This window comes from Euwallacea fornicatus, chromosome 14, assembly GCF_040115645.1.
Source record: "Euwallacea fornicatus isolate EFF26 chromosome 14, ASM4011564v1, whole genome shotgun sequence".
Classification (NCBI taxonomy): Eukaryota; Metazoa; Arthropoda; class Insecta; order Coleoptera; family Curculionidae; genus Euwallacea; species Euwallacea fornicatus.
This window is the reverse complement of record NC_089554.1, coordinates 3,914,532-3,938,811: the sequence shown is the minus strand read 5'-3', so window position 1 is coordinate 3,938,811 and position 24,280 is coordinate 3,914,532. Positions and strand designations below refer to the sequence as shown.

General features: G+C 38.1%; 2 protein-coding genes across 2 annotated transcripts in view; both read right to left on the bottom strand.

Moving 5' to 3' along the window:
• Trc8 (TRC8 ring finger protein) overlaps positions 1–10,594 on the bottom strand; it is a 30,113-nt gene extending 19,519 nt beyond the window's left edge. The window contains exon 1 of the mRNA XM_066289907.1: positions 10,487–10,594. The gene's annotated coding sequence lies outside the window, so the exon portion shown is untranslated. The remainder of the gene's footprint in view (positions 1–10,486) is intronic.
• Positions 10,595–15,479: 4,885 nt separating this feature from the next.
• LOC136343283 (homeobox protein MSH-C-like) lies at positions 15,480–20,734 on the bottom strand. The gene is made up of 3 exons (XM_066289901.1): positions 20,207–20,734; positions 16,387–16,586; positions 15,480–16,087 (listed from the first exon to the last, which is right to left on the bottom strand). Exons 1-3 carry the CDS (start codon positions 20,595–20,597, stop codon positions 15,869–15,871), a joined length of 810 nt encoding a protein of 269 aa, XP_066145998.1. The 5' UTR covers positions 20,598–20,734; the 3' UTR covers positions 15,480–15,868.
• Between the last annotated feature and the right edge of the window lie 3,546 nt (positions 20,735–24,280).

Below are 24,280 nucleotides of genomic sequence, written 5' to 3'. Positions count from 1 at the left end.
CAGCGGTGAATCACATTAACAAAATGAATATCGAGGGATTAAAAAACGTGATACCGGCACTATTTAATGGTGGGAACGTAAAGGTGACTATATACATAACGAAACAAATAGAGTAAGTGGGAGGGGTGTAAGGAACGAGAAGGAAATGACAACGGAAGTAAAGGAGAAAGCAATAGTTAAAACATTCGTGTTAATTGTGGATGAAATACCACGGGAAGACACAAAAGACGTAATTAATAAAATAAAGGATAGGGAGGCAAGTAAGGCGATACGGGGGTTGAGTACAACAAAAGAGGGGAAAATATTAGTGATATTAGGGAAAAAGGTGGAGAGCGCGAAGGAGATCAAGGAGCTCATCGAGGAAAACCAAAATTTGGGGGGGGGGGGGATGAAAATGTTGGGACCTAACTTAAGGACAACGCCTATACACATAAGGATGCTACAACCACCGGAGAGGACGTGATGGAGGTGGCAAGCGGAAGAATGGAGAGACTGAAGAAAGAAGACTATGTGGTGGAACTAACGCGAATGACACGCAGGCTATAACAGCAACAATGACGGCGGGAAGTGAAGCGGTACTTATGCCGGAACCTTACCTAAACATAGGTTACGTGAGATGTAGGACGGGACGAGAATCGAGGTGGAGAGGTGTTATAAGTGTTAGAGGTTGGACTATATTACGGAGCGTTGCCGTGGGGCGGGTAGGTCACAGCGTTGTCTTAAGTGCTGTGGAGAGGGACACAGACAGACAACACGTGAGGAAACCTTGTGAAGTGTGAAGAGGTATAGGAATGGGATGGGGAGATGTGAGCCATTTAGGAGGGCAGCTGCAATTGCAAGTGGAAGATTAAAGATCGATGGATGAATGGGCGGAAATACTCCGCCTCTTGGAGCAACGCGCGACAGCGGGTCCGGGGGGATACAGAGTGAAGAGAGGAGGTTTTTAGTGGGTAGGGGTCACCTTGAGAGACGAATCCCACATAACCCGGACGTTATACTAACAAGCCAGGTATCTATGAAGGTTTCCCTCCCCTAGAAGCAAAAAAAAAGTTGGTAGCTAGCCTCTTTCCACGTTCATCTGCAGGTTCCCATCCGATCATCGAAGCCGAGTTAGCAATTCAATAAAAAAACGATCTTCTGCATCACCACAAAAAGCACCGATTTTCGCGCAAAAAAATACGATAAAATTCAGTAAAAAGTCAAGACAAAACAGTAGAAAACTAGTGAGAAGGAAAAATCAGCTTCTCCGACACTCACGATATATCCCTTAGCGACAGTTCCAGGTCGGAGAAATGGTTTTTCAGTTTCCAAGGTTTTCAGTGAATAGATGCCTTGGAGAATCCAGCCAACAGAAGATGAGGTGGAAGTTAACGAAAACACAAAGAAGGGCGACGTTTGGAGTATGCTCAACATATAAATCCGTGTCCACGGAGACGCCGTAAGTGAAGAAAGGGATTATGGCAATTGACGTCTTGATAAAGGACTGGGCTGAAATTGAAAACGAGGAACAAAACTATGAACAAATGGTACATTTTGTAGATAAGGGAACAGAGAGTTGGCGAGGTGGGCAAAGAAACTTATCCCAAGGGTGGAGGAATGGACAACAAGAGAAAGACGGGAAGATCGATTATTTCCTAATGCAGTTGCTGAGTGACCAAGACCAGTATTTGTACAGGATCGAACAGGAAACATCGTCAGAATGTTGTTGATATTGTAACAATACACAGGACAAGGCGGAGCATACCAAGTTTAAATCCATAACATGGCAAGGTTATACAAGCAAGTTGAACGAGGATTCATGAATGGAGATAGAAGCGGAAAATGTGGTGAGGGAGATGCTGAAAAGTAAGAATGCATGGGACAAGATTAACAATTATGTGAGGAAACTGTTGTGTGAGACGCAAAGGGGGAAAGGAGAAGAAGTGAGACCTATAGAGAAGTTGAAGAGAAAAATGAAGACGATGAAGGAATTCTTGCCTCCGCTTGAAATAATGGTGAATGGTAGCTCCAAGCAGATTCACGTCTCAAAAAGGAAGTTTTTAGGGAGTAAGCGTTCCCATAAAGGATGAATTTCACATAACCCGGTTACAAGGAAAACAAGCCGGATACATATGAAGGTTTTCCTATTAAAAAAAAAATGCATAGCAACCCATGCTGAGGGTTCAGTGTTGATAATTTGTTAGATTGACAATTTAATTAAGCTTAAATGTAATCAGGAAATGTACTAAAAAATGAATTAGGCTCCTGATCCTGCCATTCTAATAGCAAACATATGGTACGTTTTGTTTGGTCAACAATTTAATGCAAGGTCCAGTAGACGGGGTGTACAAAGAGATATTTGTGAAATTGCTGTCTACGCAAAACTATATTTTGCATTACGCTATTGGTTTGGAATCTTGTATGGCGACGATCAGTAAAATTTCTAAATGGTGGAAAAGGAAATTAAGGGAAAGGTGCGGTTTTTCTTTCAGATCGGCTTGATATTTACTTCGAAGAATAAGTGGCGACGTAACTGCAGAAGATGCAGTTGGGCCCGTTGCACCGGCAATAAACAGAAAAATAATGCGGCTGGATGCAGGTCTCAGATCCACGTAGCATATCTATGGTTATTACTCAAGGATTTTCGATAAAAATAAATCCTTTCGATTTCATTTTACAAAAATCACCGATCCCCCAGGAATGAAATCCGCTTATATCGCCCCAAATGCCTTCCAAGCAAGAGAAATATTCATCACCTCATCAACAGTATCATCACCATCTACCACCATTACTACGTGTTCGTGACCTGAGGACGTCACCAGAGCGAAACATTTCATATTTCGAATAATGGCTTAATTTAATATTTTCATGTTCTGCGCCTCCCTCAGTACTTATTGTGAACTTGGATGAGAATTAGAGGCTAATTTGGTTCTGTACTTACAATAAGTAGTGGTACCGATGGTACAATAAACGATACAATAAAAGGACAATCCCTGAATTTCTAGGCTTAAAAGCTTTGAAAAGATCTTTGCTATTATTGAAAAGGGATTTGTATTTGCCGAGTGCCAGATACTCCTTTCGAATTGGGTCTATTAATAACATTATAAAGTAATATTTTACGAATGAACCCATTAAACAACCATTTTACTAGAATTTCGAAGAATGTGTGAATAGCCCAGCATGAAAAACCGACTCTTTCATCTCATTCTCTCGAAAATCGCCTAATGACTGCTGAAAATTCACATTTCGACGATAAACTACTGCAGTGACAGTTTGCGGCCAAATAGATTCCATTGAAAAGTACAAGTGTGAGCCTCGCAGAGAAAAAGTCACTACAATAACAAAAAGTGAATTTATGCGACCTCATAATAGCACTCGAAATTATAAAGTGACCATTCTTCGGCAGAATAGAGCCATCATCATAAACTAAAAATATATCAAGGACTTGGTTCATTCATTCATGGAGGAGTCTATTGAGTGTAATCGTTGAAAAGCGCAGCGAGAAACGCCAAAAAATTGGTTATAAATGGTTTTTACAAAAGGTATTGTGTGCGGGCGGGTGATCTTTCACCCTCATCGGCCTTAGGTCCTATGGGAATATGCAACATCATTAATCTTCATTTGTTATCGGCCACTTGAACTGTTTAGTGCATTCTTGATTCCACCATTATTAAATAATACCAATTTTTTTTTTATTTCACAAAAGTCTGGTTCTTTCATTAAAATTTCTTATTGGACCTTAGCCACTGTTCTACCGTCCCTTAGTGCCCTCCAATTAGCGAGTGGCTGCCGTCCGCTTTCGGTAGACTAGAGGACCATTGACTCTCCAAAACACGTATCTTTACGATTTGGCTAATTGGAACGATAAATTGTTGGTGCGGTGGTGTCCTCCACCTTTAATAGGCTGATTGTCTTTGGTCTCATGGCATCTGTTCTCATACTCAACGGGCCATGAAAATAATCGCCTTTAAAATTCCGTGCTTTATTAGGCGGAATCCGGCAGCCCAGAATGACCATCACAAACATCACCAACTGATGGTTCGTCGAAGAAGTGAGTTCGTTTGTCTCAGTTGATCGGTTATTGACAAATTATTAAAGAGAACCAGACTTTGAGCTCGTTGCTATTCGAATCGAATAGATGTACGAGCCCAGATGCCTTGAGGTTGGACCAAGCATAAAGCACAAAGTTTTTTTTTTAGATTTAAACATTAAACAAGCTGTAACAAGTATAGAGAAGCGAAACCGAGCATAATTTATTTTGTTATTATTTGTTAACACGTTAAGGCCAACTTTGAAAAAATATACAATCATTTCGAAGCGTGAGAAATCAAAACGTAGAATTTATCCTGCCGCATTTACTTAGACCGAAAGTGGCAGATTAGAGGTAAAAATTGTGTTTTGCCATAAAGCCAAAGATATTAAAGCCTGGTTTCGAAACCATAACATACCGTTCCTAGAGTGGCCTTTTCGCCGTCCAGACCTGCCTCCAATTGAAACAATTTGCCACGAAAGACGCCTTGCGCACTGCTCCGAGCAAGTCTGTGCCAGAATTAAAAACAAAATTATGGAGAAATATGGAGCAGTTTTTCACTAGAATATTGCTAAAACTTTGCACAAACTATGTCGCATTGCATTAATGCAGTTTTAAACCAAAGAAGAAGTTGCACCCAGTGGTAGACAATAATTTAGTTTCAATGGAAATATGGTCCAAGTGCGCCAGAATAAATTTTATGTTATTATTTTACATACATAAAATATTTTGTACAGTTTTACAAAATTAGCCTTAACGTGTTAACAAGTAATAAGAAACTAAATTGTGCTTGGTTTTCTGTCTCTTTTTATGATATTTTTTTTATCATTTAAATTCAAGGAAAACATAAATTTTGCTTTTATTTTTGGTCTAACTTCAATGGGTCTGGGCTCGTAGAGATTCAACTGAAATTCGTTAAAGCGACAAAAACCTTCAACTAATAAGGAAATCTAAATTTCGCGGAAAAAGGACCGGCGAGTGACACACCACTCAAGAATTCTGGGTGGTAAGCGGGTGCTTGACCGCGATAAAAATATCGCCTTGTAGGCACTAAAATTATTTAAAATGGGTCTACACAGAATATCTGTAGGAAAAGGTCGATTAATTATCTCGAAAGCTGCAAGAGCCGTTTGAAAAATCTAAAATTTTGATCGCCAAAATTTATTATCCGCATCTGAAAAGTGCCCATCGCTATGTCTAATAGGTAGCCGTTCGTCTCTTAGCTACGCCTGATTTATATCCAGTTCTGCTCAGTTTAGCTCGAATTACACCAAATAGCATCTTCTTAAAAAAATGTCTGAAAACCACGAAATCGTCTACACAAATTAATCTCTTAATGTTATAGCACCTTTTCTCAAAAGCATAAATGAAAAACTACAATACGACCCCAATTGCTTCATGTAGAAAGCAATTCATTGCGCACCAAACACCCCTTTTTTTAAGTCACACACATCAACTATTTTTTCCCCAAGGCGAGAAAGTAGCAAATTTACTACTTCAGTCAAATTCATTAAAAAGCGAGCTAAAGCAGTAAATCCGCGTTTCTGCCATGTCAATTACGTAATTTTCTTTACCGACTGATACCAACTGATCTATTTTTCTGTGAGTGACGCGAAAGTGATTCAGAAAAACGAACTAATGACTCAGAGCGGGCTGTAAAGTGTTAGTTTTATTGTTCGGGCAAGAAAAATTGGTGCACGGCCTAGGCATTAAAAGCAACCGTTTACAACTGCAGCAGCTTATTCAAGTGTTAACCGAAACTATCTCTATAACACCAAATGTTACTCAAAGAGAGTCTATAATGCCTCCATGATGGACGTAAACTGATTACGTATTCACATTCGAATTTGTACGGCAGAATGCAAATTTTAATACACGCATTTCAAGAACTTAAAAATAAACTGGTGACCATTAGAACAATAATTATTGTTTAATTATTTCTATGCGTATTTAACATACGACCCTGAAACGACACAGGTCCTCGCATGGGTCAGCAGGGCTCGTACTCGTAAGCTCGCACCTTGACCTTCCCTACTCGCTTAGCAGTGGCGCCTTTTTCATTTTCCTAAGCTGTGTAAATGACGCTCGATTCAATAGAAAAGCGATTTTAAAAGTTGTTGGCAAAAAGACTATGGCAAGGCCAAAGACTGGGGAAGGGTAAAAATATATGGGTTTTTTCCCATTGACAACAAAATTGATGTTTTATTGACGCAAGGCAGACTCACTTTCACTGCCTAGGCAGAAAAACCACTGTCGACTTTGTAGGCCATTTTCCGCTTATTCAGGGAACAGGCTGAATTTTTAGTCAATTTGGTGATGTAGTTATGAAGGTTTTCAAAATTTGCAGAACGATCGTTGATGAATAGAGATTATTTCAGAAACAATCTTTGTCATTCCTGGTTCCCCTCTTACGTGATATACCCCGCCGTTAGTAAATATTTTATAAAATTTTGTCTTTTTTCAGGATGCCAAACGTTTCTGAGGCACTTCATCGCTCCTTGTTGAGGAATTTCAAACATCGAATTTTATCCTGCGAATCTGATATTCAAATCGCGTTACACCCATGTAGTACACCTTCAATAAATTTCTATTAAACCGCCACTTCATGACAAGTTCGCTGGTACAACGATAACGTTCTTAACACCCAAAAGGCAATTCTAAATAATTTCGAAGCGCGATAAAACTAATTAATTAAATTCTCGGAAACAGTAGTTTATAGCTATCGAATCGAATGTTCGACTTCAACAATGCAGCTTCTAGTTTCTATTCGCGCACTTCGTCCTTTACAATGCGTTAGAAAGAGACGTCTACAGTCCGGTTCATGGAAATAATTTCACAAATTGCAGGTGACTTCTTTAATTTATTTAAAGCCGTGATCATTATTCGAGACACACCCAATTCTTTCGGCTTTTACTAGTTTTTCTGCTAATGGATCACGTTGGTCCGAAGAATGGTCGCGAAGGCTTTAGTAAGGAGGGCAATGTCAGGTGAGCTTTTCCGGGCATGGAAATCATTTTTTGGCTTTAGAGGTTGAAATGTTGTAGTTCGACGTCAAGAATGCACAGTTGTTGGAGACAATTTGGGAAGAGCTTTTTCGAAAAAGTTTTTTTCGCTAGCAATTTTTAGAAAATTATCGGTTCCGAAAGTGGGAACGCAGCTGATTAAAAAGTTTCACGGCAATCATAGGGCAACTGTCAACTGTTTAATGCGACTGTGATCAAATTTTCTGCTTTTGTGACCACCGTATTGGCCGACATTCTGGGAACTTAAAAAATTACACCTTTAACTAGATAACCCAGTTCTAATATAAACAAACCCATTATAACAAAAATACCCATTATCGTTCAACAAAAATATAGTATTAACATTTTGTTGTTTGCATTCTTTTATAGAAAAAAATAATAATTATCCTTTCGTGCAGTACAAAATGCTCGGAACTTGTTTTTGTTACAATCTAAAAGCAGTTTTTTACATTCGTTTACTACCTCCTTGGCCATGTCGTTCTAACTTCTCAATACGACCACTATTTTTCAACAATGACGAAAAGCAAATCATATTCACTCGCTTTGAGAAACAGAAATATTCCGTTTCATAAGCAAGGAATGTGGCTAAAAGGCATTTCTATCAGGCTACATTGTCCAAAAGCGCTCTATTGCGTAATATTTAAACAGTCACGGCCATTTTATCCCGAAAAGAGGTACGGGCAGGCCTAAAAACTAAACAGCGATCCGCTTCTATCGTCATCAAAGATCTTGCAAAAAAATACAGATAGATGGATATTCAAAAATATGTGGGAACCACCAGAAGAATGCCGTTAGAAGGTGTCTTAAGTTCCTACCATCCAGTAAAAAAAACGCTGTTAAGGTAGCACGGTTACAATTTGTACTCAATCGTATTCACGGTGCAGTGCAAGTTTGAAAAGAAGTTCTTTGTAGGAATGAATCCAATTACAACCGTATTTCCAATAACGACACAGTTCGTGTAAAGCGTCCAAAACACCAAAGACTCAAATAAAAATACGTCAAACCCACCCTCAAGCGTGATAGAAGAAGTGTGTTAGTATGGGGATGTTTTTCTTGGCATAGTACGGTCCCCACCAATCATATAGTTGGGAACATGAATAGATTCATGTATAGGGATATATATGGAGAACTCTATTCTTTGAATTATTGCTAATCAACTTCACCTTCCAACGCGAGAATAATGCCAACCATTGTGCAAAACTCGTAAAAAAGTGGTTAAAACGAGAAAAAATGTGTACCACGAGGTGTCCTGCCCAAACTCTTGATTTATATCGAATCGAGAATTTACGGGACCTTATAGAACGTATGATTCCAATAGGAAAGCCCTTTAGCAGTGGAAATGGACTGTTCGAAAGATTCGCACACGTCTGGCACCAAGTTGATCGGCGACTAATTGATGAATTAATAGATTTAATGCCTAGAAGGATGGCAGAAGTGATCAAGACGAAGAGGCATAACACCAAGTACTAAAGCTTTTTTAGTTGCTTTTTTTAACAATGAGATTTTTTCTTAATTAATTATGCTCCAACGATATTGTCCAGTTATGATGGAATTTTTTGCAATAAACATAACGTTTTTCAAGAAGCTTTTTTTTTTCATTTTGTCATGATTAAAGTGTATTTTTATTAGAAGTGAAAGTACAATGAAAAAAGTTGATGATGCTCGTCAACTTTTCGATTTATACGATATTTGCAAAAGTTTCGAGTATTTTGGCCAATACTGCAAGTATATAATATTGTGTAAAGAAAATTTTGGGCTTAGTCCTTCCTTTGGCACTGATCGAGGGATAAACGCAATTTAATCGCTTGGATCAATTTAAGGAACTTAAAGGAAACGAAATATCGATTGGGAAAAGCTTTCAAAGCAAATCATTTCATATTTTGGCAGAAGTTTCAAACCGGCCCAGATCTTGCTTATTTAAGCAGCTGACTAACGGCCTGCACCATGAATCTGTTATTAAAATTGCAATTTTTAATTGGTACATCTCAAAAGCAAAATGTTTTTATTTGTACTCAATGACCACTGGGCAATAAAGTACCGGAATAAACTGTACCAGTGCAGGTTTATTTATTACCCAATAAACCGTACTATTGTGCAACCATTCATTATATCACTTTTTTTGATGTAATAATTAAAGAGTGATTTTTTTCTCGCTGTTGTCAATAGATTTAAAAAACAGAACGATTACAATTATTAAATAGAGAGTTACGGCCCTGTTCGTCGGAAGAATCGTTCTCTTTTTGGTAAGACGAAATGGGTGAGAGCCTAAGTGAACATTGACTATTGTGGGAATTCGTAATTATTGTTTTGGCGGGAGAAGTTACGGGTTTCCACTGCAGAGGTCGCAAGTTGACATCTGCTGTAAAAAAAATAGGGCAAAATTTCCTGCGGAAAGATCGGCTTTTTCGCGAAGGGCTTAGCAGGATAAACGGACGCGTTTCAGAACGAATTTCCTTCGCTTATAAATGAAATTTTATGAAAAGATACTTTTGTGCCTATAGTGTTCTTTACATGAAAACTTGATTTTTTGAAAACACACCTAAAACGTGAATCATAATTAAAATTTCCATCGAGAAAAGCGATTACCAAAAAAAAAAAAAAAAAAAAAAAAAAGAGAGAAACGCAGAGAGAGAAATTCTAAACGTTTACGTTATTTGCAATTGGTTGAACGGAATCTTTTCTAAATCGCCATTAGCTCGCATGAGTGCCCCTATTAAAAACAATAATTTTATTAACGTGTTATTTCGTACGTGAACTACGGCTTATTCATTATCTATGACATTAATATTACTGAAAAGAATCAGCCATTGTGTAATAATCCAATTAGGCAAAGACCTTTGCGAGTTTCCCATAACTGAAGTTCGAAAAAGACTGTTTATGAACTCGGCTACTTGAAGTGGGCATAAATTGTACGGTCCAATGGATTTAACGAATAATACATTTAAAGTGCGAAAAAGGCTGTGTTCTCTCGAAGACACGACTGCAATGTTGCAGCTTATTGTGCATTTAATAGAAAAGTAGAAGTCAGTAACAAAAAAAAAAATAATTGGACAACAGTCGTTTCGGTTCATAAAAACCAAGCTATTTTTCGACTTTTTTGTAAGTTTGTTACTCTCTAATTAAAATCGAAATAACAAAAAAAAATTAAATAAAATGAAACTTTCCCTTTTTGGTTCATTCAGTGAGATTTACCATGCTTCATTCAAAACCCGGGATGGCTCGTATGTCGCATCTTATTGTACGCAACTGAAATTAAATTTAAAAGGATTTAAGGGGAAACGCGTAATTTATCTACACCTATTTTAGCCCCCTAAATGAGGAGACTATTTGTTAGCAAGGAAAAAGTGCCATGTTTTTGTGTATGCTACAATTGGAATTAAACTAAAAAAAAAGAAGGGACGAGACTCAGAAAATGGCAAAAAAAAACTTTTGTACCTACAAAATGACAACAAACCTGGTGATTCGTTGAGCTTCTTTCAGACAAAGGAAGACTTGGCGACACTCACTTTCACTCACTAAATGTCAGTTACACAACACTCACTTTCACTCACTAAATGTCAGTTACACAACAGTCACTTTCACTCACTAAATGTCAGATACACAACACTCACTTTTACTCACTAAATGTCGCTTATCCGACACTCATTTTCGCCCACTAAATGTCATCTACATTAGTGACGTATTCCAGTCTTTTAGTCAGAAAACTACCCGATTATCCCGATTTATAGTTCCCGATGACGAACATCTTAATCGCGGCCGCGTTGACGTTCGTCTAAATCATCTACGAAACGATATCGGTAGGAAAATATATAAAAACTTTACAATTTGCCTTTTCCAAAGGGACAAGTCAGAACCAACAATAACAACAATGCCATGACCTCCAAACATTAAAATATCTTCAGTCTTTTTTGCGAGCGTACAGCTCACCGGCCTAAAAATCGATACTCAACAACATGAAATATTATATGCGTACAGGGTGTCCCAAAAAGCAAAAGAATTTTGTCAGTCAAATTATGGATTGCAATATAACTCCCGACACTACGACACTAATCTCGATGTGGGGTTTGTCATGGGACCGACACTTAGACCAAGATTAATTACTACAGTGAAATGAGAATGGGTCGATTAAGTGTTGGCCTAAGTTAATATACCCAAAAAAGAGTGTAATAAGTGTTCGTACACTTAACCAATAAATAGGAAATATGCTGTTTCCTTTGAAGTATATATTTGAAAATGTGTTTTATGAAATTATCAGTTCTAACTATTGTTACAGTAAAACCTCAGATTAATATCACATTTTAAATTGCATAGAAAACGTCTAAAAAGTATTCGTATAGCAAGACAATAAATTCATTAATGTTACTTTTTACTGGTTTGAAATTTTTAATATATCCATTAGTAGTTTAATGGTAGTGAGTTCTGCATGCGAAATAGCTTAACTTCAGTACCAACCATGAACACGTTGCGAAAAGCGTCGGAAATAAGTGTGGAATTTACAATCTAATTTTGTACATGAAAACGGTTAACTTTGTGAAAAAGACTCAAGTAGTTTTTTTTTCATAGAAATATTGAGCATTCAGAAAGTGATTTTGAAAAAACGTAGAATTTTTTAAAATTTTGTTCTGTAATAAATTCTTGTTTCTGATGTAGCGAGCCCAAGAATTTTAATTACAACCAAAGTTGGAATGGGCGATTTTGGATAATTTAAAAAAAAACTAAAAAAAAATTTCTCACTAACTATGGATTTTAGAATCTAGGTCATTGGAATCAAAAACCTTGCAAATGACTCCATAATTCATTTAAAAACGTTGACGGTTCATGTGCCAAACATCCTGTATTTTACCAAAAATACATAATCCTTACAAATTAATATTTTAATAAGGATAAGTTGGGGAAACCTTAATAGATCAATGTAACTTTATCATTATGGTTTATTACATCAATTCTATTAATGAAACTCAAAATATCTTTTAGACCCACTGTATGTAGAGGGTATTGTGCAATCGACTCTCAACATGGGGACCTTGGAAACTGTAGGAGTTAGAGTTAGTTAAATGAAGGCAAAGTTGTGTCTTCAGGAGAGCAGAACTTTGCCTTTTTAATTAAAAAAAAATCCTATTATTCTAGGAGATATATGGAAAAAACGATAATTACTTTTTTTGCGTTAAATTGCACAGAAATATGAAAATGGAGAACGCCATCTTGAAGAATCTTTTTCTCGCGCTACAACGCGAAAATAGCTTTTTGAAGAGAGGACGTTTCGGTTTTTTAATACCATCATCAACTTTTTTTTTTTAATAGGAATCTGACCGTTTTTTTTACGAATTCGACTAGTAATCGATAATTGAACAACAACCATGAGCCACACTTGTCGATTCACGACATTTAGATCAAAAAAATTCATCACCAGGATTTTGAAAATATGTTTTGAACATTCCGGTGGTTCCAGTGGCACTTTCAAATAAATTTTATAAGGGTTAGTAATACTACTGATAAAACACTAAAAGAACTGATCACGTGTTTTCAAGGAAACACTTTTTTTTATTTATGAAGTGAACACTAGCAAAGGACAAAAATAAGTACAAAATTTATATTTATTTTAAACGTTGCAAATCGGCGAGTGTGAAATATGGTTGTTTCTCAGCTAACGATATTTAGGCGATTTCGTGGAAAAACGATCAGGTCCCTATTCGAGAAAATAAGTTGATGATGGTATTGAAAAATAGGAGCGCAGAAAAAAATAAAAAGAAAATAGCAATTATCTTTTTTTTTTTTGTATATGTCCAGAATCAATAGGATTTTTTTTTAAATAAAAAAAGTAAAGTACTCCTCTCACAAACCCACAACTTTGCGTCCATTTAACCGACTCTACATCTCCTACGGTTTCAGAGATCTCCGCGTCGAGAGTCGAATATGGAACACCATGAGATAGACTTGCACAATGTGAGAGTACACAAGTCTCGGTCTCACGATGCTTTGCACCTGCCCCTTTGAAATTACCTCAAAGATGTCATTTCATATAAAAATGGCGAATTTTCAGGTAGTTCACATTGGTATTGCTCCCTTCTAGGCATGGTTGTCATTGAAGCACGGACTAGTTTGGGCTTGGCAGCCGATCGCTAAACGGCCGTATGTAATTATTATTCAATATACAACATGGCTTTTAATTGGTTGTTATCTCTGCTTTGGTTGGTCGGGTTCTTGCTCCTAGCCCGGTAGCTCCAGTTTTTGCGGCCGTGCCCGCTCCATAATGGCAAACAATTAATTGTCGGACAGTAGATTTTAATTGCGGCAATTTTGGAGCAAATTAACGATACCAATTTCACAACCGTTTTGCTCTCATTACGTTGCTTGTTTCCAAAATAAGCGTTATTTTTTGGTTGGGATCTCCCCTCAGATGGTATTTTCAGTCGAGCAAAAACCAGTTCGAAAAGAAAAGCGATTTAAGAACAGGTAGCTAGCAGTAATTTATCGCTAGCCCAGGAATGCTATCTATTAATAATTTAAATGTAAATTTTTTAATTAATGATACAAATTGCCTCTCTCAAATGTGTTTTATGATTTCCCACTAAGGCCGCTTGTCACTTTAATTATAAGTTTTTGCGGTTGTGCATTTTTTGCCTTTTGTGATCTAGATCCGATCAGTTGTAATGGATGTAATAGCGTCTGCTCCGACATCAGCGAATCCATTTTGAATTTAAATCTGCTTATTTTCCGTCACAATTTTCACGCTAATTGGAAAGCCGAGAGGTTATATTCGGAACGAGGCGGCTCCGTTTAATAAAAATGGCATTTTCTAAGGATTCGAGTTTTTGTCAGGACAAACATGAATTTAATTTCCATCGGCTTCACCTCGATTTCTCCTTCGGCAAAGGTGTCTTTGTCTCGAGGAGGAATTGTGTTCGCAAAAGGAAACGTTCATCGTTGTAAAAAATCGAGAGTGGAACTTAACACGCCAAAAAATATAGGAATTGGCTCAGGGATGTGTGCGTGCAAACTAGGTGCACATGCACTGTGCTGCGCATGCCCGAAAGAAACGAGGGAATCACAAGCAGCAATTAGCTCGGTCTATTGTGGAAACGCCCGAAGCTCAAAATGTTAGCAGTCAATTGACTTTTTGCGGGGTTGCGAAAAAACATGGAATTTCCCCTGAAAGATCTATGCAAAGCTGGTATACGCCGAGTGTACTGAGCCAGCAGAAACAGAATTTCAGGTCAAATATTCGATCAAAATGTCAGAGTTCAAGATCAAAGCGAATAGCCCGTATTAGCCCCAAAATGTAATTTACTTTCCTATAATGTTCCTTAAATGTCTTCAAATAGCTGCACAATGAATTAACCTGAACGAATTCCATCCTCTGCACCTGTTATGCCGAGATAAGTCTCTGTAGAAAATTTCTATTGAAATTGTCTAATCGCTATCTTCCCCTTGTCGTTCTACGATAAGCACTTTTTTAGATATTACATTAAAGAAAAACCGGTATATTCGTGTTTTGAGGCATCTGCACAAGTATTCAAAAATTTGGGAATTTTCGAAAATATTTTCGTCCGCAGCATTCGAACATGTTGGTATATTTGCATTTGCACTAGTTTGACTGCGTCCTTATCATGTTCGAGATCCTCGTCTTTAGACGCAAATTCATAGCACCCTGTATTGTATTAGAGATCTTTAAATAATTCTTCGATCTGAAATTTTCGAAAAAAAACGATGAAATTAAAAAAGCGTATCGATCAATTTCATGGATTGCATGAAAACTATCCTTCAGATAAAGCTGGGACTAGTTTGACCCTAATGGCCCAGCAGTAGATTGACCACCAAAGCAAAAAAAGGATAGATCGTGGAAACTGGTGACAAACTAAAGGTTAGCCGCAAGCTTATCTCTTTCCTAAACTGTCCGGAAACCAATAACTTGTCCCGTAATGCTTTGAACGAAGGTTGCCGAATCAAAATATGGCGGCGATATCGTCGCTGGGAACCCGACAGTAGTAGGTCTGGATCATATGAGGAAAGCTCATTTTTTTAAATAAAAACAACTATTTATTCATAATATTTTACAGAAATATACAACAATATTTACAACATGGCGGATAACTTAAATGGAAAATGCGTAGGTCTTTTTGCCTTTGCAACTGTTAGCAGCTTTTGTCACGACAATGATAATAATTGTCAACACAATGAAATTCAAGAATGCATATATTCGAAGCTTAGTCTCATTTTTCCTTTCTCATTTCTCTTTCTTCTCATATCTCATTGTGTTAATTGTGATTATTCCTGTTTTCACGAGGCTAGTTCGCGGCCGCATAGGCAAAAGCACCTACACATTTTGGCTATTTCGGGCCAAGAAATCTATCCTCTTCTGGACCGATAACTTAAACCTCTAAAGATTATATACAAAATAAATAAAAACCAAAAGGGCTAGTCAGTCTTTTAAATCATTACACGTAAACCATCTTTACAAGCCATTCCTATTTATTGCACTTTATACAAAACAATGTAGTATTTGTCTAGACAATATGTCACATCACAACTTAAGGGAGATTTGTAATTATATATTTGTATATAATGGGTCTCAGCTAGAGCAGGTAATGACCGCAAAATTCTTCTTATTATCTGAGAACCTTGCAGTCCAAACCGGGTCTCACGCAGACCTTGAAGGTCGGGGATTAAGACACAAACGCTTACTTTCCATGGCAATAACTAATGAGCTTAATGTCAATGGAAATCGAACTTGTGGAAAATCATATAAACAGTTTTACACCGGCTTTGGTGACATGTTCGCATCGAGCACTGAAAATATAAAAATGCAATCTGTACCATCTCAGTTGCGGCCCTGTTCTCACTGGGGCATGTTCAGTAAAGGGCCCGGGCCTGAAAACGCGAAATGTGGCGGTCGATGAGCCATCGCAGTCAGGAAGGGGGAGATCAAGGGCGCACCCCCTGGAAACAAGCCGAAAGTAGGAGGCAACAAAGGCCTTGCAGATAACCTCAGTTTTTCCAGCTCGGCTTCTTGCAGTCTCTTTGCTTTCGCTCGCCGGTTTTGGAACCAAATTTTCACCTGAAAGCAAAATGTAAATGTGAGAAAAAACTTCTCGGCCGTAAAAGTAACACGAAACATTCCCTCACCATTAATTTTTGATGAATGTGTTAAGATTTTTGGGTGTGAATGTCAGTGCCCAACAAAGAGAGCGAAAGAAGTTAATCGCCTTTGAAATGAGTGCTATTCAAAACTAACAGGCGTGCAAAATTTTCTACCTGTCTGCGAAGGCCTAGTTAGCCATACCACTGTACAGAACTGTGGCCATAGTGGCCGAAAGGGAAATCCGAAGATTTAGGGACAGGTGTATCGAAGCTTACTTGAGTTTCTGTGAGCCTCAGCGAGCTCGAGAATTCCGCCCTTTCAGCTATGCTCAAATACTGCTTATCTCTGAACTTTTTCTCTAAGGCCAAAAGTTGCTGTGTGGTGAAAGGAGTCCTAGGCTTCCTGTTAGGTTTGTGCTTCCTCAGTGCGCAGCGCACAATCGGAGGCCCGCCACTGCTGAGGTTAGGGAGGTTAGCTGTAACCAAACAACAATTTCATTAGACAATTGTTAAATTGTTCCATCAGGAAATAATCGGTTTAATTAAGGCAAATGAGGGAATAATTCTTGGGACTTTAACCTATTAACGTGGTTTATGAAATGTTCCAAAACTGTGTTTTGAAGGCAATTAATGCTGATTTTCAAAGGTAATTTACCATTGTTTGCTAATCCCATGTTGGTGGACGTATGACCCTCTGCCACTAAGTGAGATGCCACTTCGTCTGTATCAATAGAGAAATAAAGTAACCAGTGGTGGAGCAAATAAACTTAACTGCTAATTAACCGACACTGTGCTGCAAAAGCAAAAAGAGGTTTGAACATTTTTCTAAAATCTCATAAAATGTGAATACTCTGCGCAATTATGCCGCAATTCGTTACTGAAGTATGGTGTAACATGATCAAATTAAATCTCGGCTCACATGAAGAGCTGCTCTATTTTCTAGGAATTGTTTATTAGCTCTCTGTACAGGATATTAATTAAAGTAATTGGATGATCGATTCACTTGATCGAGCTTTAATGTACGCTTTATTAGCTTGGAACAATGTTGAAATTATGGCTCCAGCAAATAGCGGTACAAAGTTTTGTTGTAAAACAAGGTACTAAAGAGACGAGCTGCAAATGAGAATATTGATATATCGATATCCTCAAAGGGGTATACTGCAGCATGTTATTGCGGAATCCAGTGGTAAATTAAGGAAAGCACTAATGGACTTTCCTTGCAAAAGACGAGAATATGTACCAATTTATTCATTTGCAATTTAAATGCAACCTAGTGATGCCTGGTTTGAACCATTCTCTCGTTACATAGCACGAACCTATTTGACTGAAAAAGCACAAAGTTTTTGAGAGTACTTATAATATTACGAGTGAAAGTAATTAATGTGAAAAGTATGATAATCTTATAGCGGAACTCTAGTGATAATCGGTTGTAAAACAATAATAGTGCATGTGGGCGCGCCACTGGATTGCCTCAGAAGTAAATTGCAATAAAAGAGAAAATTATTATTTTATTAATTTATTTTTATTAAGAACATTGCAATTAGATATAAATTTACCGAGAAGGCTAGGTAGAATGGTAGAATAAAGTGCAAATCGTTGAATTCTTACTTCACTAAGAAGGTATACAAGACGCGCTGGTTAACTTTCTCTGTGAGTGAGTCGGCTTCAATGAAAACTCATGAAAGATAATTTAGTAGAACTAACGATCAATATATGTCCGACTATCCTTTAAATATTGCTACTTCACATTATCTCAATTAGCAATTTCTAAGAGAGTTTTGTGTTTTTAAATGTTTTCCACACGCAGCTGATGTCGTAGCCGCCCCGTTCAGCTCGAACCACATGGACTTGATTGAACATGATTTTCTCTCACGGGGATGATCGAAGAGAAGAACGGAGTACGTCTTGCATTCTCGAATTTACGAAATCAGTTCTCTGCTTTTTATAGATATCGATGAAAGATCCAATGATCGCCAGTAAAATTTTGCAGTTATCAAACTAAGTGCGAATAACAGCATAACTCAAACGAGATACTCTTCCCCGCCCTCGACTAGAAAACATTTATTTCCGAACGAAAATATCGAAACTGTTTGTTTACCTCTTAGTCTCCATGAGGGAAACGATAAGTTTACTAACGGGCCAACGTGCGTTATTATATTTTTACGGCCCGTCGCTCACGGCAACGGGCCGTAAAGTCACAATAACACCCGTCGCTGTTGGCACGACAAAAATAACGCCTTCCGTACATGTTGTGTGTGAAACGTTGAGCGGACAACTGGCCAAAAGAAGTTTGATCCTTTACTCCTCATAGGGCCTCAAACTTCAAAAGGAATTCTGATTCGAAGAAGCTAAAGTCGACAAGGTGAAACCTGTTTACGAGAATTGCTCACGACGAATGAATTTAGTTTCAGTTAAAAATTACAAGCAAAAATTACAGACGCACTTATCTCTGCATGCGTGGCTTGCAAATTCCCGATTATCGAAGAGTGCGCAATTTGCAGGTGTTTCTCCACTATTATAAGTAGTTAGTAAGTGTCGGATTTAATTACGTATCTCTAGTAAATTCCTTTAGGAGCCAATCAATTAGGCCTGACCTAACACACAATCAACGTCAATTATTAATTAAGCTGAAAACCGATGATCCGCTAGAGATAAGATTAAAAATGTTGATGATATAACGGGTGATCAAAGTCTCGCGATAGGTGGTGAACCATAAACGTACAGCGTCGATTAAGCAACATCTGACATTGACAGTAGATGACAAATGGATTGGTCCGAGATGTACCTCTGCCATTCTCAGGCCCTTGTGAGGATTTGGTATTTCTTGGTAGTACCTACGGTTGTCAGTATTTGAGACCAGACCGTGACCTCTTTCCAATAGGTGTTACGGAATTCTACAGATTATCAAGTAGAAGTTTTTACGGGCGGCATTCTCCAAAACCTACTCATTCGCCGTCTACGAGTTGTAGTCAAAATATACAGGGTGATACATTTCAGGTGGTCACGATTTGCCTGACCACCTCAAAATTTTCATCTCCCACGCCTCTGGCGACCAATCTTCCGAAATTTATATTGTACGCTATTAAGTAAACTTAAAACTTGGAAGATAAGTGAACTCGTAAACGGTAATAGATTCTGACTTGGGCTTCAAGGGAGAAAAGTTGCGCACAGAAAATGTCATGAAAACGGGTTGAGGGGATCAGAAGGGTAAATGTGGGGTGCACTTCGGGAAATCCATTGGCGGGGTGAAATGTGAGCATCTGCAACAGACAGAGCACTTGAGTTGAGGAGTGATGATGCAAAAATGTTGAAGAGGGAGGAACTCCGTCTACGCACTTGGACCGTGAAGGACTGTTTGAGTCGGGCATATTGTAGATTTGCTTGCGTATGTGATATAGGTAAACATAAAGTGTTACTTAAAATACTTTTTTTACTCATTTAGAGGTAGAAAGAAGGATATCCCCAACATAACAATTACCTTGCACTTGTGTTTTTGGTTTGATTTTAATGCCTCTTAGCTTTGTCTTAAAATTTACCACAACGCCCTGTCTAATATTTACCTTCACTGGATTTAAAATGAAGGAATATTAATATTTCGTTTGTTTATGAAGTTTAGAATTACTCTCCACTTTCTTTATGTTTAAGTACACTGGTTCTCGACTTAGCTGGGGAAGGGTGAGAGGATGTTTCGCGTCGTGTATGAGGAAACGTCCTGGTGCATCAGTCTCATACACGATTAAAAAAATTTATTATAATGTGAATTTCCATAATTCCTGATGAAGAAAAGTGATGTAGAAATAATACGTAACATTCAAATACATCTAATCAGTGCTTGAAGATATAAAATCGAGTGCAAGAACACGGTTTTCCTAATCTTACAGAGGAATGATACGGAGGTTCGTATTAAAATTGACTTTTCACGTGAAGTGTTATTTTAAGTTCCCCGTCGGATCGTTACAGTTAATTTCTACTTCCTCCTGCGACACATCACACGAAGTCATGACTCCCAGCACTTCGAACCCACATTAATTTGTCCGAGGATTGGCGGCTCATGGTTGGGTTTAATTTAGGCCAAAATTAGCAAAAAGATAATTACCTTGAGGTGAATTTGACCTAAAAGCTCCATTAGGCCCAACCCACGTAAAAGGCCACTGCGTATGCCCGGGAGGCATGATTCTCGGTATTGAGGGATGTACAGGTTGAGGGATGATCACAGTATGTTGCGAGTTCGGACTCAGACTTTCCCGTCCGTCACCGTCCGTATCCTCATCGTCCACGGTAATATTTTCTTCATCCTCATCATCATCAATCTTTTCACTAGAAGTGTCTAATCTATTGTCCTCGTTCTCCGAGTAATTGGAACTATCATCCACAATTCTATCGTGCAAAGGGGAAGAAGACTTGATCGGTGAAGCTAAGAGGGACTCAACACTGAACGAAATTTTAGACTTAATGTCCGTTTTCGCGTCTTCCATTGTACAAATCATCAGATGAACTTCACTAAGACAACTTCCCGAATCAAAAGACTAAAAACCACTGCAGCATTGATGACTTTTTTTTTTAACTTTCTATGTTGCTTCGCAAAGCTGCCGACGTGCACTGAAGTGATCGCTCCAAGTAAGAGTGGGACTACTCCGAATGGGGCGTGGGCCCTGCGCTGGAGGCCCCTCCTTCCAATTTAATTTCCAAATCGAGCCTAGAATTGATGACCCTCGCTAAATTTGCTGATTTGAGTGACGCTGGCGTGATTTTACCATATTATATTATTTGTCGTAGTATGTCTAGTATTAATTCAAATTGATTAGGTTTCGAGTTGTGTTCATTTTGCGCGTTATGGCATAAATTAGCAGAACGATAATTATCCTGTTTAGCAGTTTAGGGCTCCCTAATGATTATTATTAATGCTCGGTTTATATTTCTGATGCTAGCTAATTATTATTATATTTTGCGATGCAAAATTGAAATGTTGGGATGGTAACGACATGACGAGCTTAGTCGGGTAGTTGCCCTGCTTTTGAAGGGTTCGAAATTTTTGTAGGTACCAATAAAATGCACGAACTTGTCCGATAAAGGAAGACAAAGCATATACCTTTGACGCGCACGTGTGGGTTCGATGCATTTTCCGAATCATCGCATGCGTAGTAAGGCTCCCTCACGATTCTTTGTAATTGGAGTCTAAAGCAAAGAATCCGAACCGCGATGTTTGGTAGATTTTAGTCCGCTAAAGAATGTGGCACTTATATTGGATTGAATAGGGGAACACGGCGAATTTGACTTCGGCAATTACGCAGGAACCATTAGCATTCTTGTCGAGGATGTACAGTTATCACCATCTTTGCATAAAAGTCCGAAATACCCGATATGCACACAGTTTAAATCAATTTATGTTCGAATCTAAGTAATTCTATTAACTCCAATGATCCGCACAGGAGATTGCAGTCCCGTGCAGAGAGACTTTCCATATTGATCAGTGGATACAGAATCCTAGGTCAAAACATTAGAAGTTTCGTGTTTGTTGGCGCTCATCGGGCGATAAATAGCATCGTTTAAGACATGGCTAAAATCGAAGTAATTAATCCGAGTACTAATACCCCCCCGCGACACCGTTTCTCTCGATTTCCCAAGTAATTACCCGGCGAAATCCTGGAAAAATTTTTTTTTAGTTTTTCCAAAGTTTGCGCTCTCCAAAGTTCCACTAATATTCGTGTTTTTTATAATAATAATTGTAATGCGGTCCCCGTTGCATCTATTTATGGTTCGACGTAAATGCTGCAAATTCCAAACTTGGACTAAAACGATTCCTCATTAACTACCCTTTTTCTTATCATTTTTTTTTAATGTTCAGAAGAGTCAAATTGAACAACAAAAACCTATAAAGAGAAATTTCGCAAACGAAGGCTGGCAAGATCTGAAATGTAGTCTGCTATAATTGGATTGCGTCACGTACCGATCCGCTTTAGATAGCTTTAGTCTCTGGTGTAATTTGATTCATAATGGAACCCCCATTTCTGTTTCCACGGCTGAAAAAAAAAAATACACCAAATATTTCACCGACTTAATTACATAACATCACGTCGAATAGACGTAAATCGCAATAAAATACTAGCATTGTCAATAGTCCGTTGAACACACTCCATTTTTTTCCATGAATCCAGGAGCACATTACACATGCAACGAGCCTTGACATGTAGATATATGCACATGCCTATCTCTCTCTAGCACACGATCATATCACAATATGTTAGTTTATGATGAACCGAAACAAGTGGAGGCATTAAATTGATTTTATTGCCCCCTCTTTATCCTGTACATGCAACCAATCGGAGGGGATGCCTCGACTGAAACATAGGCGGGGAACTCTTGTTTCTACTGCCAATCAAACGTAAACTAGCACACGAGGGGATTAAGGTAATAAAATTGTTCCCCTTTTCAATTGCGCCCCTCCACTCTTTACCCAACGAGGTTATTATTCTTGTACAGCTAATTAATTCCATGCTGCAACGTGCTGCTAAGGATAAGTCAATTTCCGTTTTATGGCCCATTGTTTTCTCCGTGTTATGTGTGTGTGTGTGTGGTGTGTTTCTCCTGGTGTGGGGATTTAAATTGCTAATTAAAAAAATTAATTATCTCTCCCTGTTTCGTTAGGCGATGTCGCTCAGAGAAGCTCATTTTGCTGAATTGAACCATATAATAGGATTTAACTTTGGCTATCTTCAATGAACGTGGGTGCTGCACTTCTTGTAATCCTACACTGCGAAGCTGCTTCCGTTTTTAGCCCTCATTATTATCGCAATAGATTTTATTTGGGAACGTGATCGTATCTCTTGCAAATTTTCCCCAAAAGAATAGACAAGTTCAATTTATGGGTATTATTTATTACGGTGACTTCCAATGAAAAAGTTCATTTTTATCGACTGCCAAATCATTCATTAATGACCCGATTTAGAAAATGGGTATTAGTGCGACGTAGTATCTCGGAAACTGGGAGCGAAATTGATAACGCTTAATAACGAAGAATGATCCAAAAATTCTCGAGATTACCGAAGGCCAAAGTGGAAACATGGGCAGAAAACTAAATATCTGCGCGTCCCGTGAGAAACGTCCCGAACGTTCTGCCGAATTTGTCGAGAAGATTTTTCACGAATGACGGGAAATGACCGAAGTGAACATTAGAAACTTTCAGTAAATTTGAAAATTTTTGATTTTCGAACAAATCAACAAACCCGGACCGATATCAACCTTCGGTTGAGCGTCCAGGGCCTCAAAGGTGCACTTTAACCCATTGACTGCCAATGTCACGGATCCGATGCTCGTTGGCACGCAGCTAATACACCCGAATACTTAAAAATGTTCTTAATCTGATTTTTTTCATTTGGAATCGCATAAAAAGTGTTAGAACTTGGTGAATCGTTAAATGCTGGGATGACTGCTATTTTTTTGTTTGATCGATTTTGTTTATAGCCTAGGTTTAGAGTCGTAATCGAACGCCCTAAGGGCACGTACTTACGGTCAGTCGTTTTTAAAATGAACGTCTATTTATGTTTAGGTTTAGATTAGACTAAGATCATGCACCCTTATTTCAAACTCAGCTAACCTGAAAAGATTATCAGTTATATTTCATTTTAAGCTTTTTTTATACAAAATTCTTAACAATACTCTCCGGTGTACGGATTCCGGTACGGATCCGTGACCCGCATAAAAAATGACATATACGCGTGACTTCGTAAATCAATAAAACACAAATGATCACTTTTCTACTAAAATGGAATCTAATGCCCTTCAAAAGTGATTCCGCTTATAGGGGTTGGGTACTGTAATCCAGCAGCAGTGAGAGTACTAAGGGATTCTCTTTTAAAAACACATCCAAATTCTCAAAGAAACATTTTAAGATTTTTCCTTTTGTGTTATCTCACATTTCAAGTAGTCTCCATCTAACACTTTTACACGAAACGCCTTTTATTAATACAAAAATCCTTCTTGTTAATTTGTTAATCCTGGTGTGACTTTCTCATTGAAGGTGACAGGACTCCATGTAATGTATAATCCTTTGGATTTTATGGTCACCGCCAGGGCACTAAATCACGAATCCTACATCATCTTGACAGGGCAGTCAAAATAAAAAGGGATTAAGGTATTAGGCCGTTAAAACCAATTCCCATCGACAAAGCAT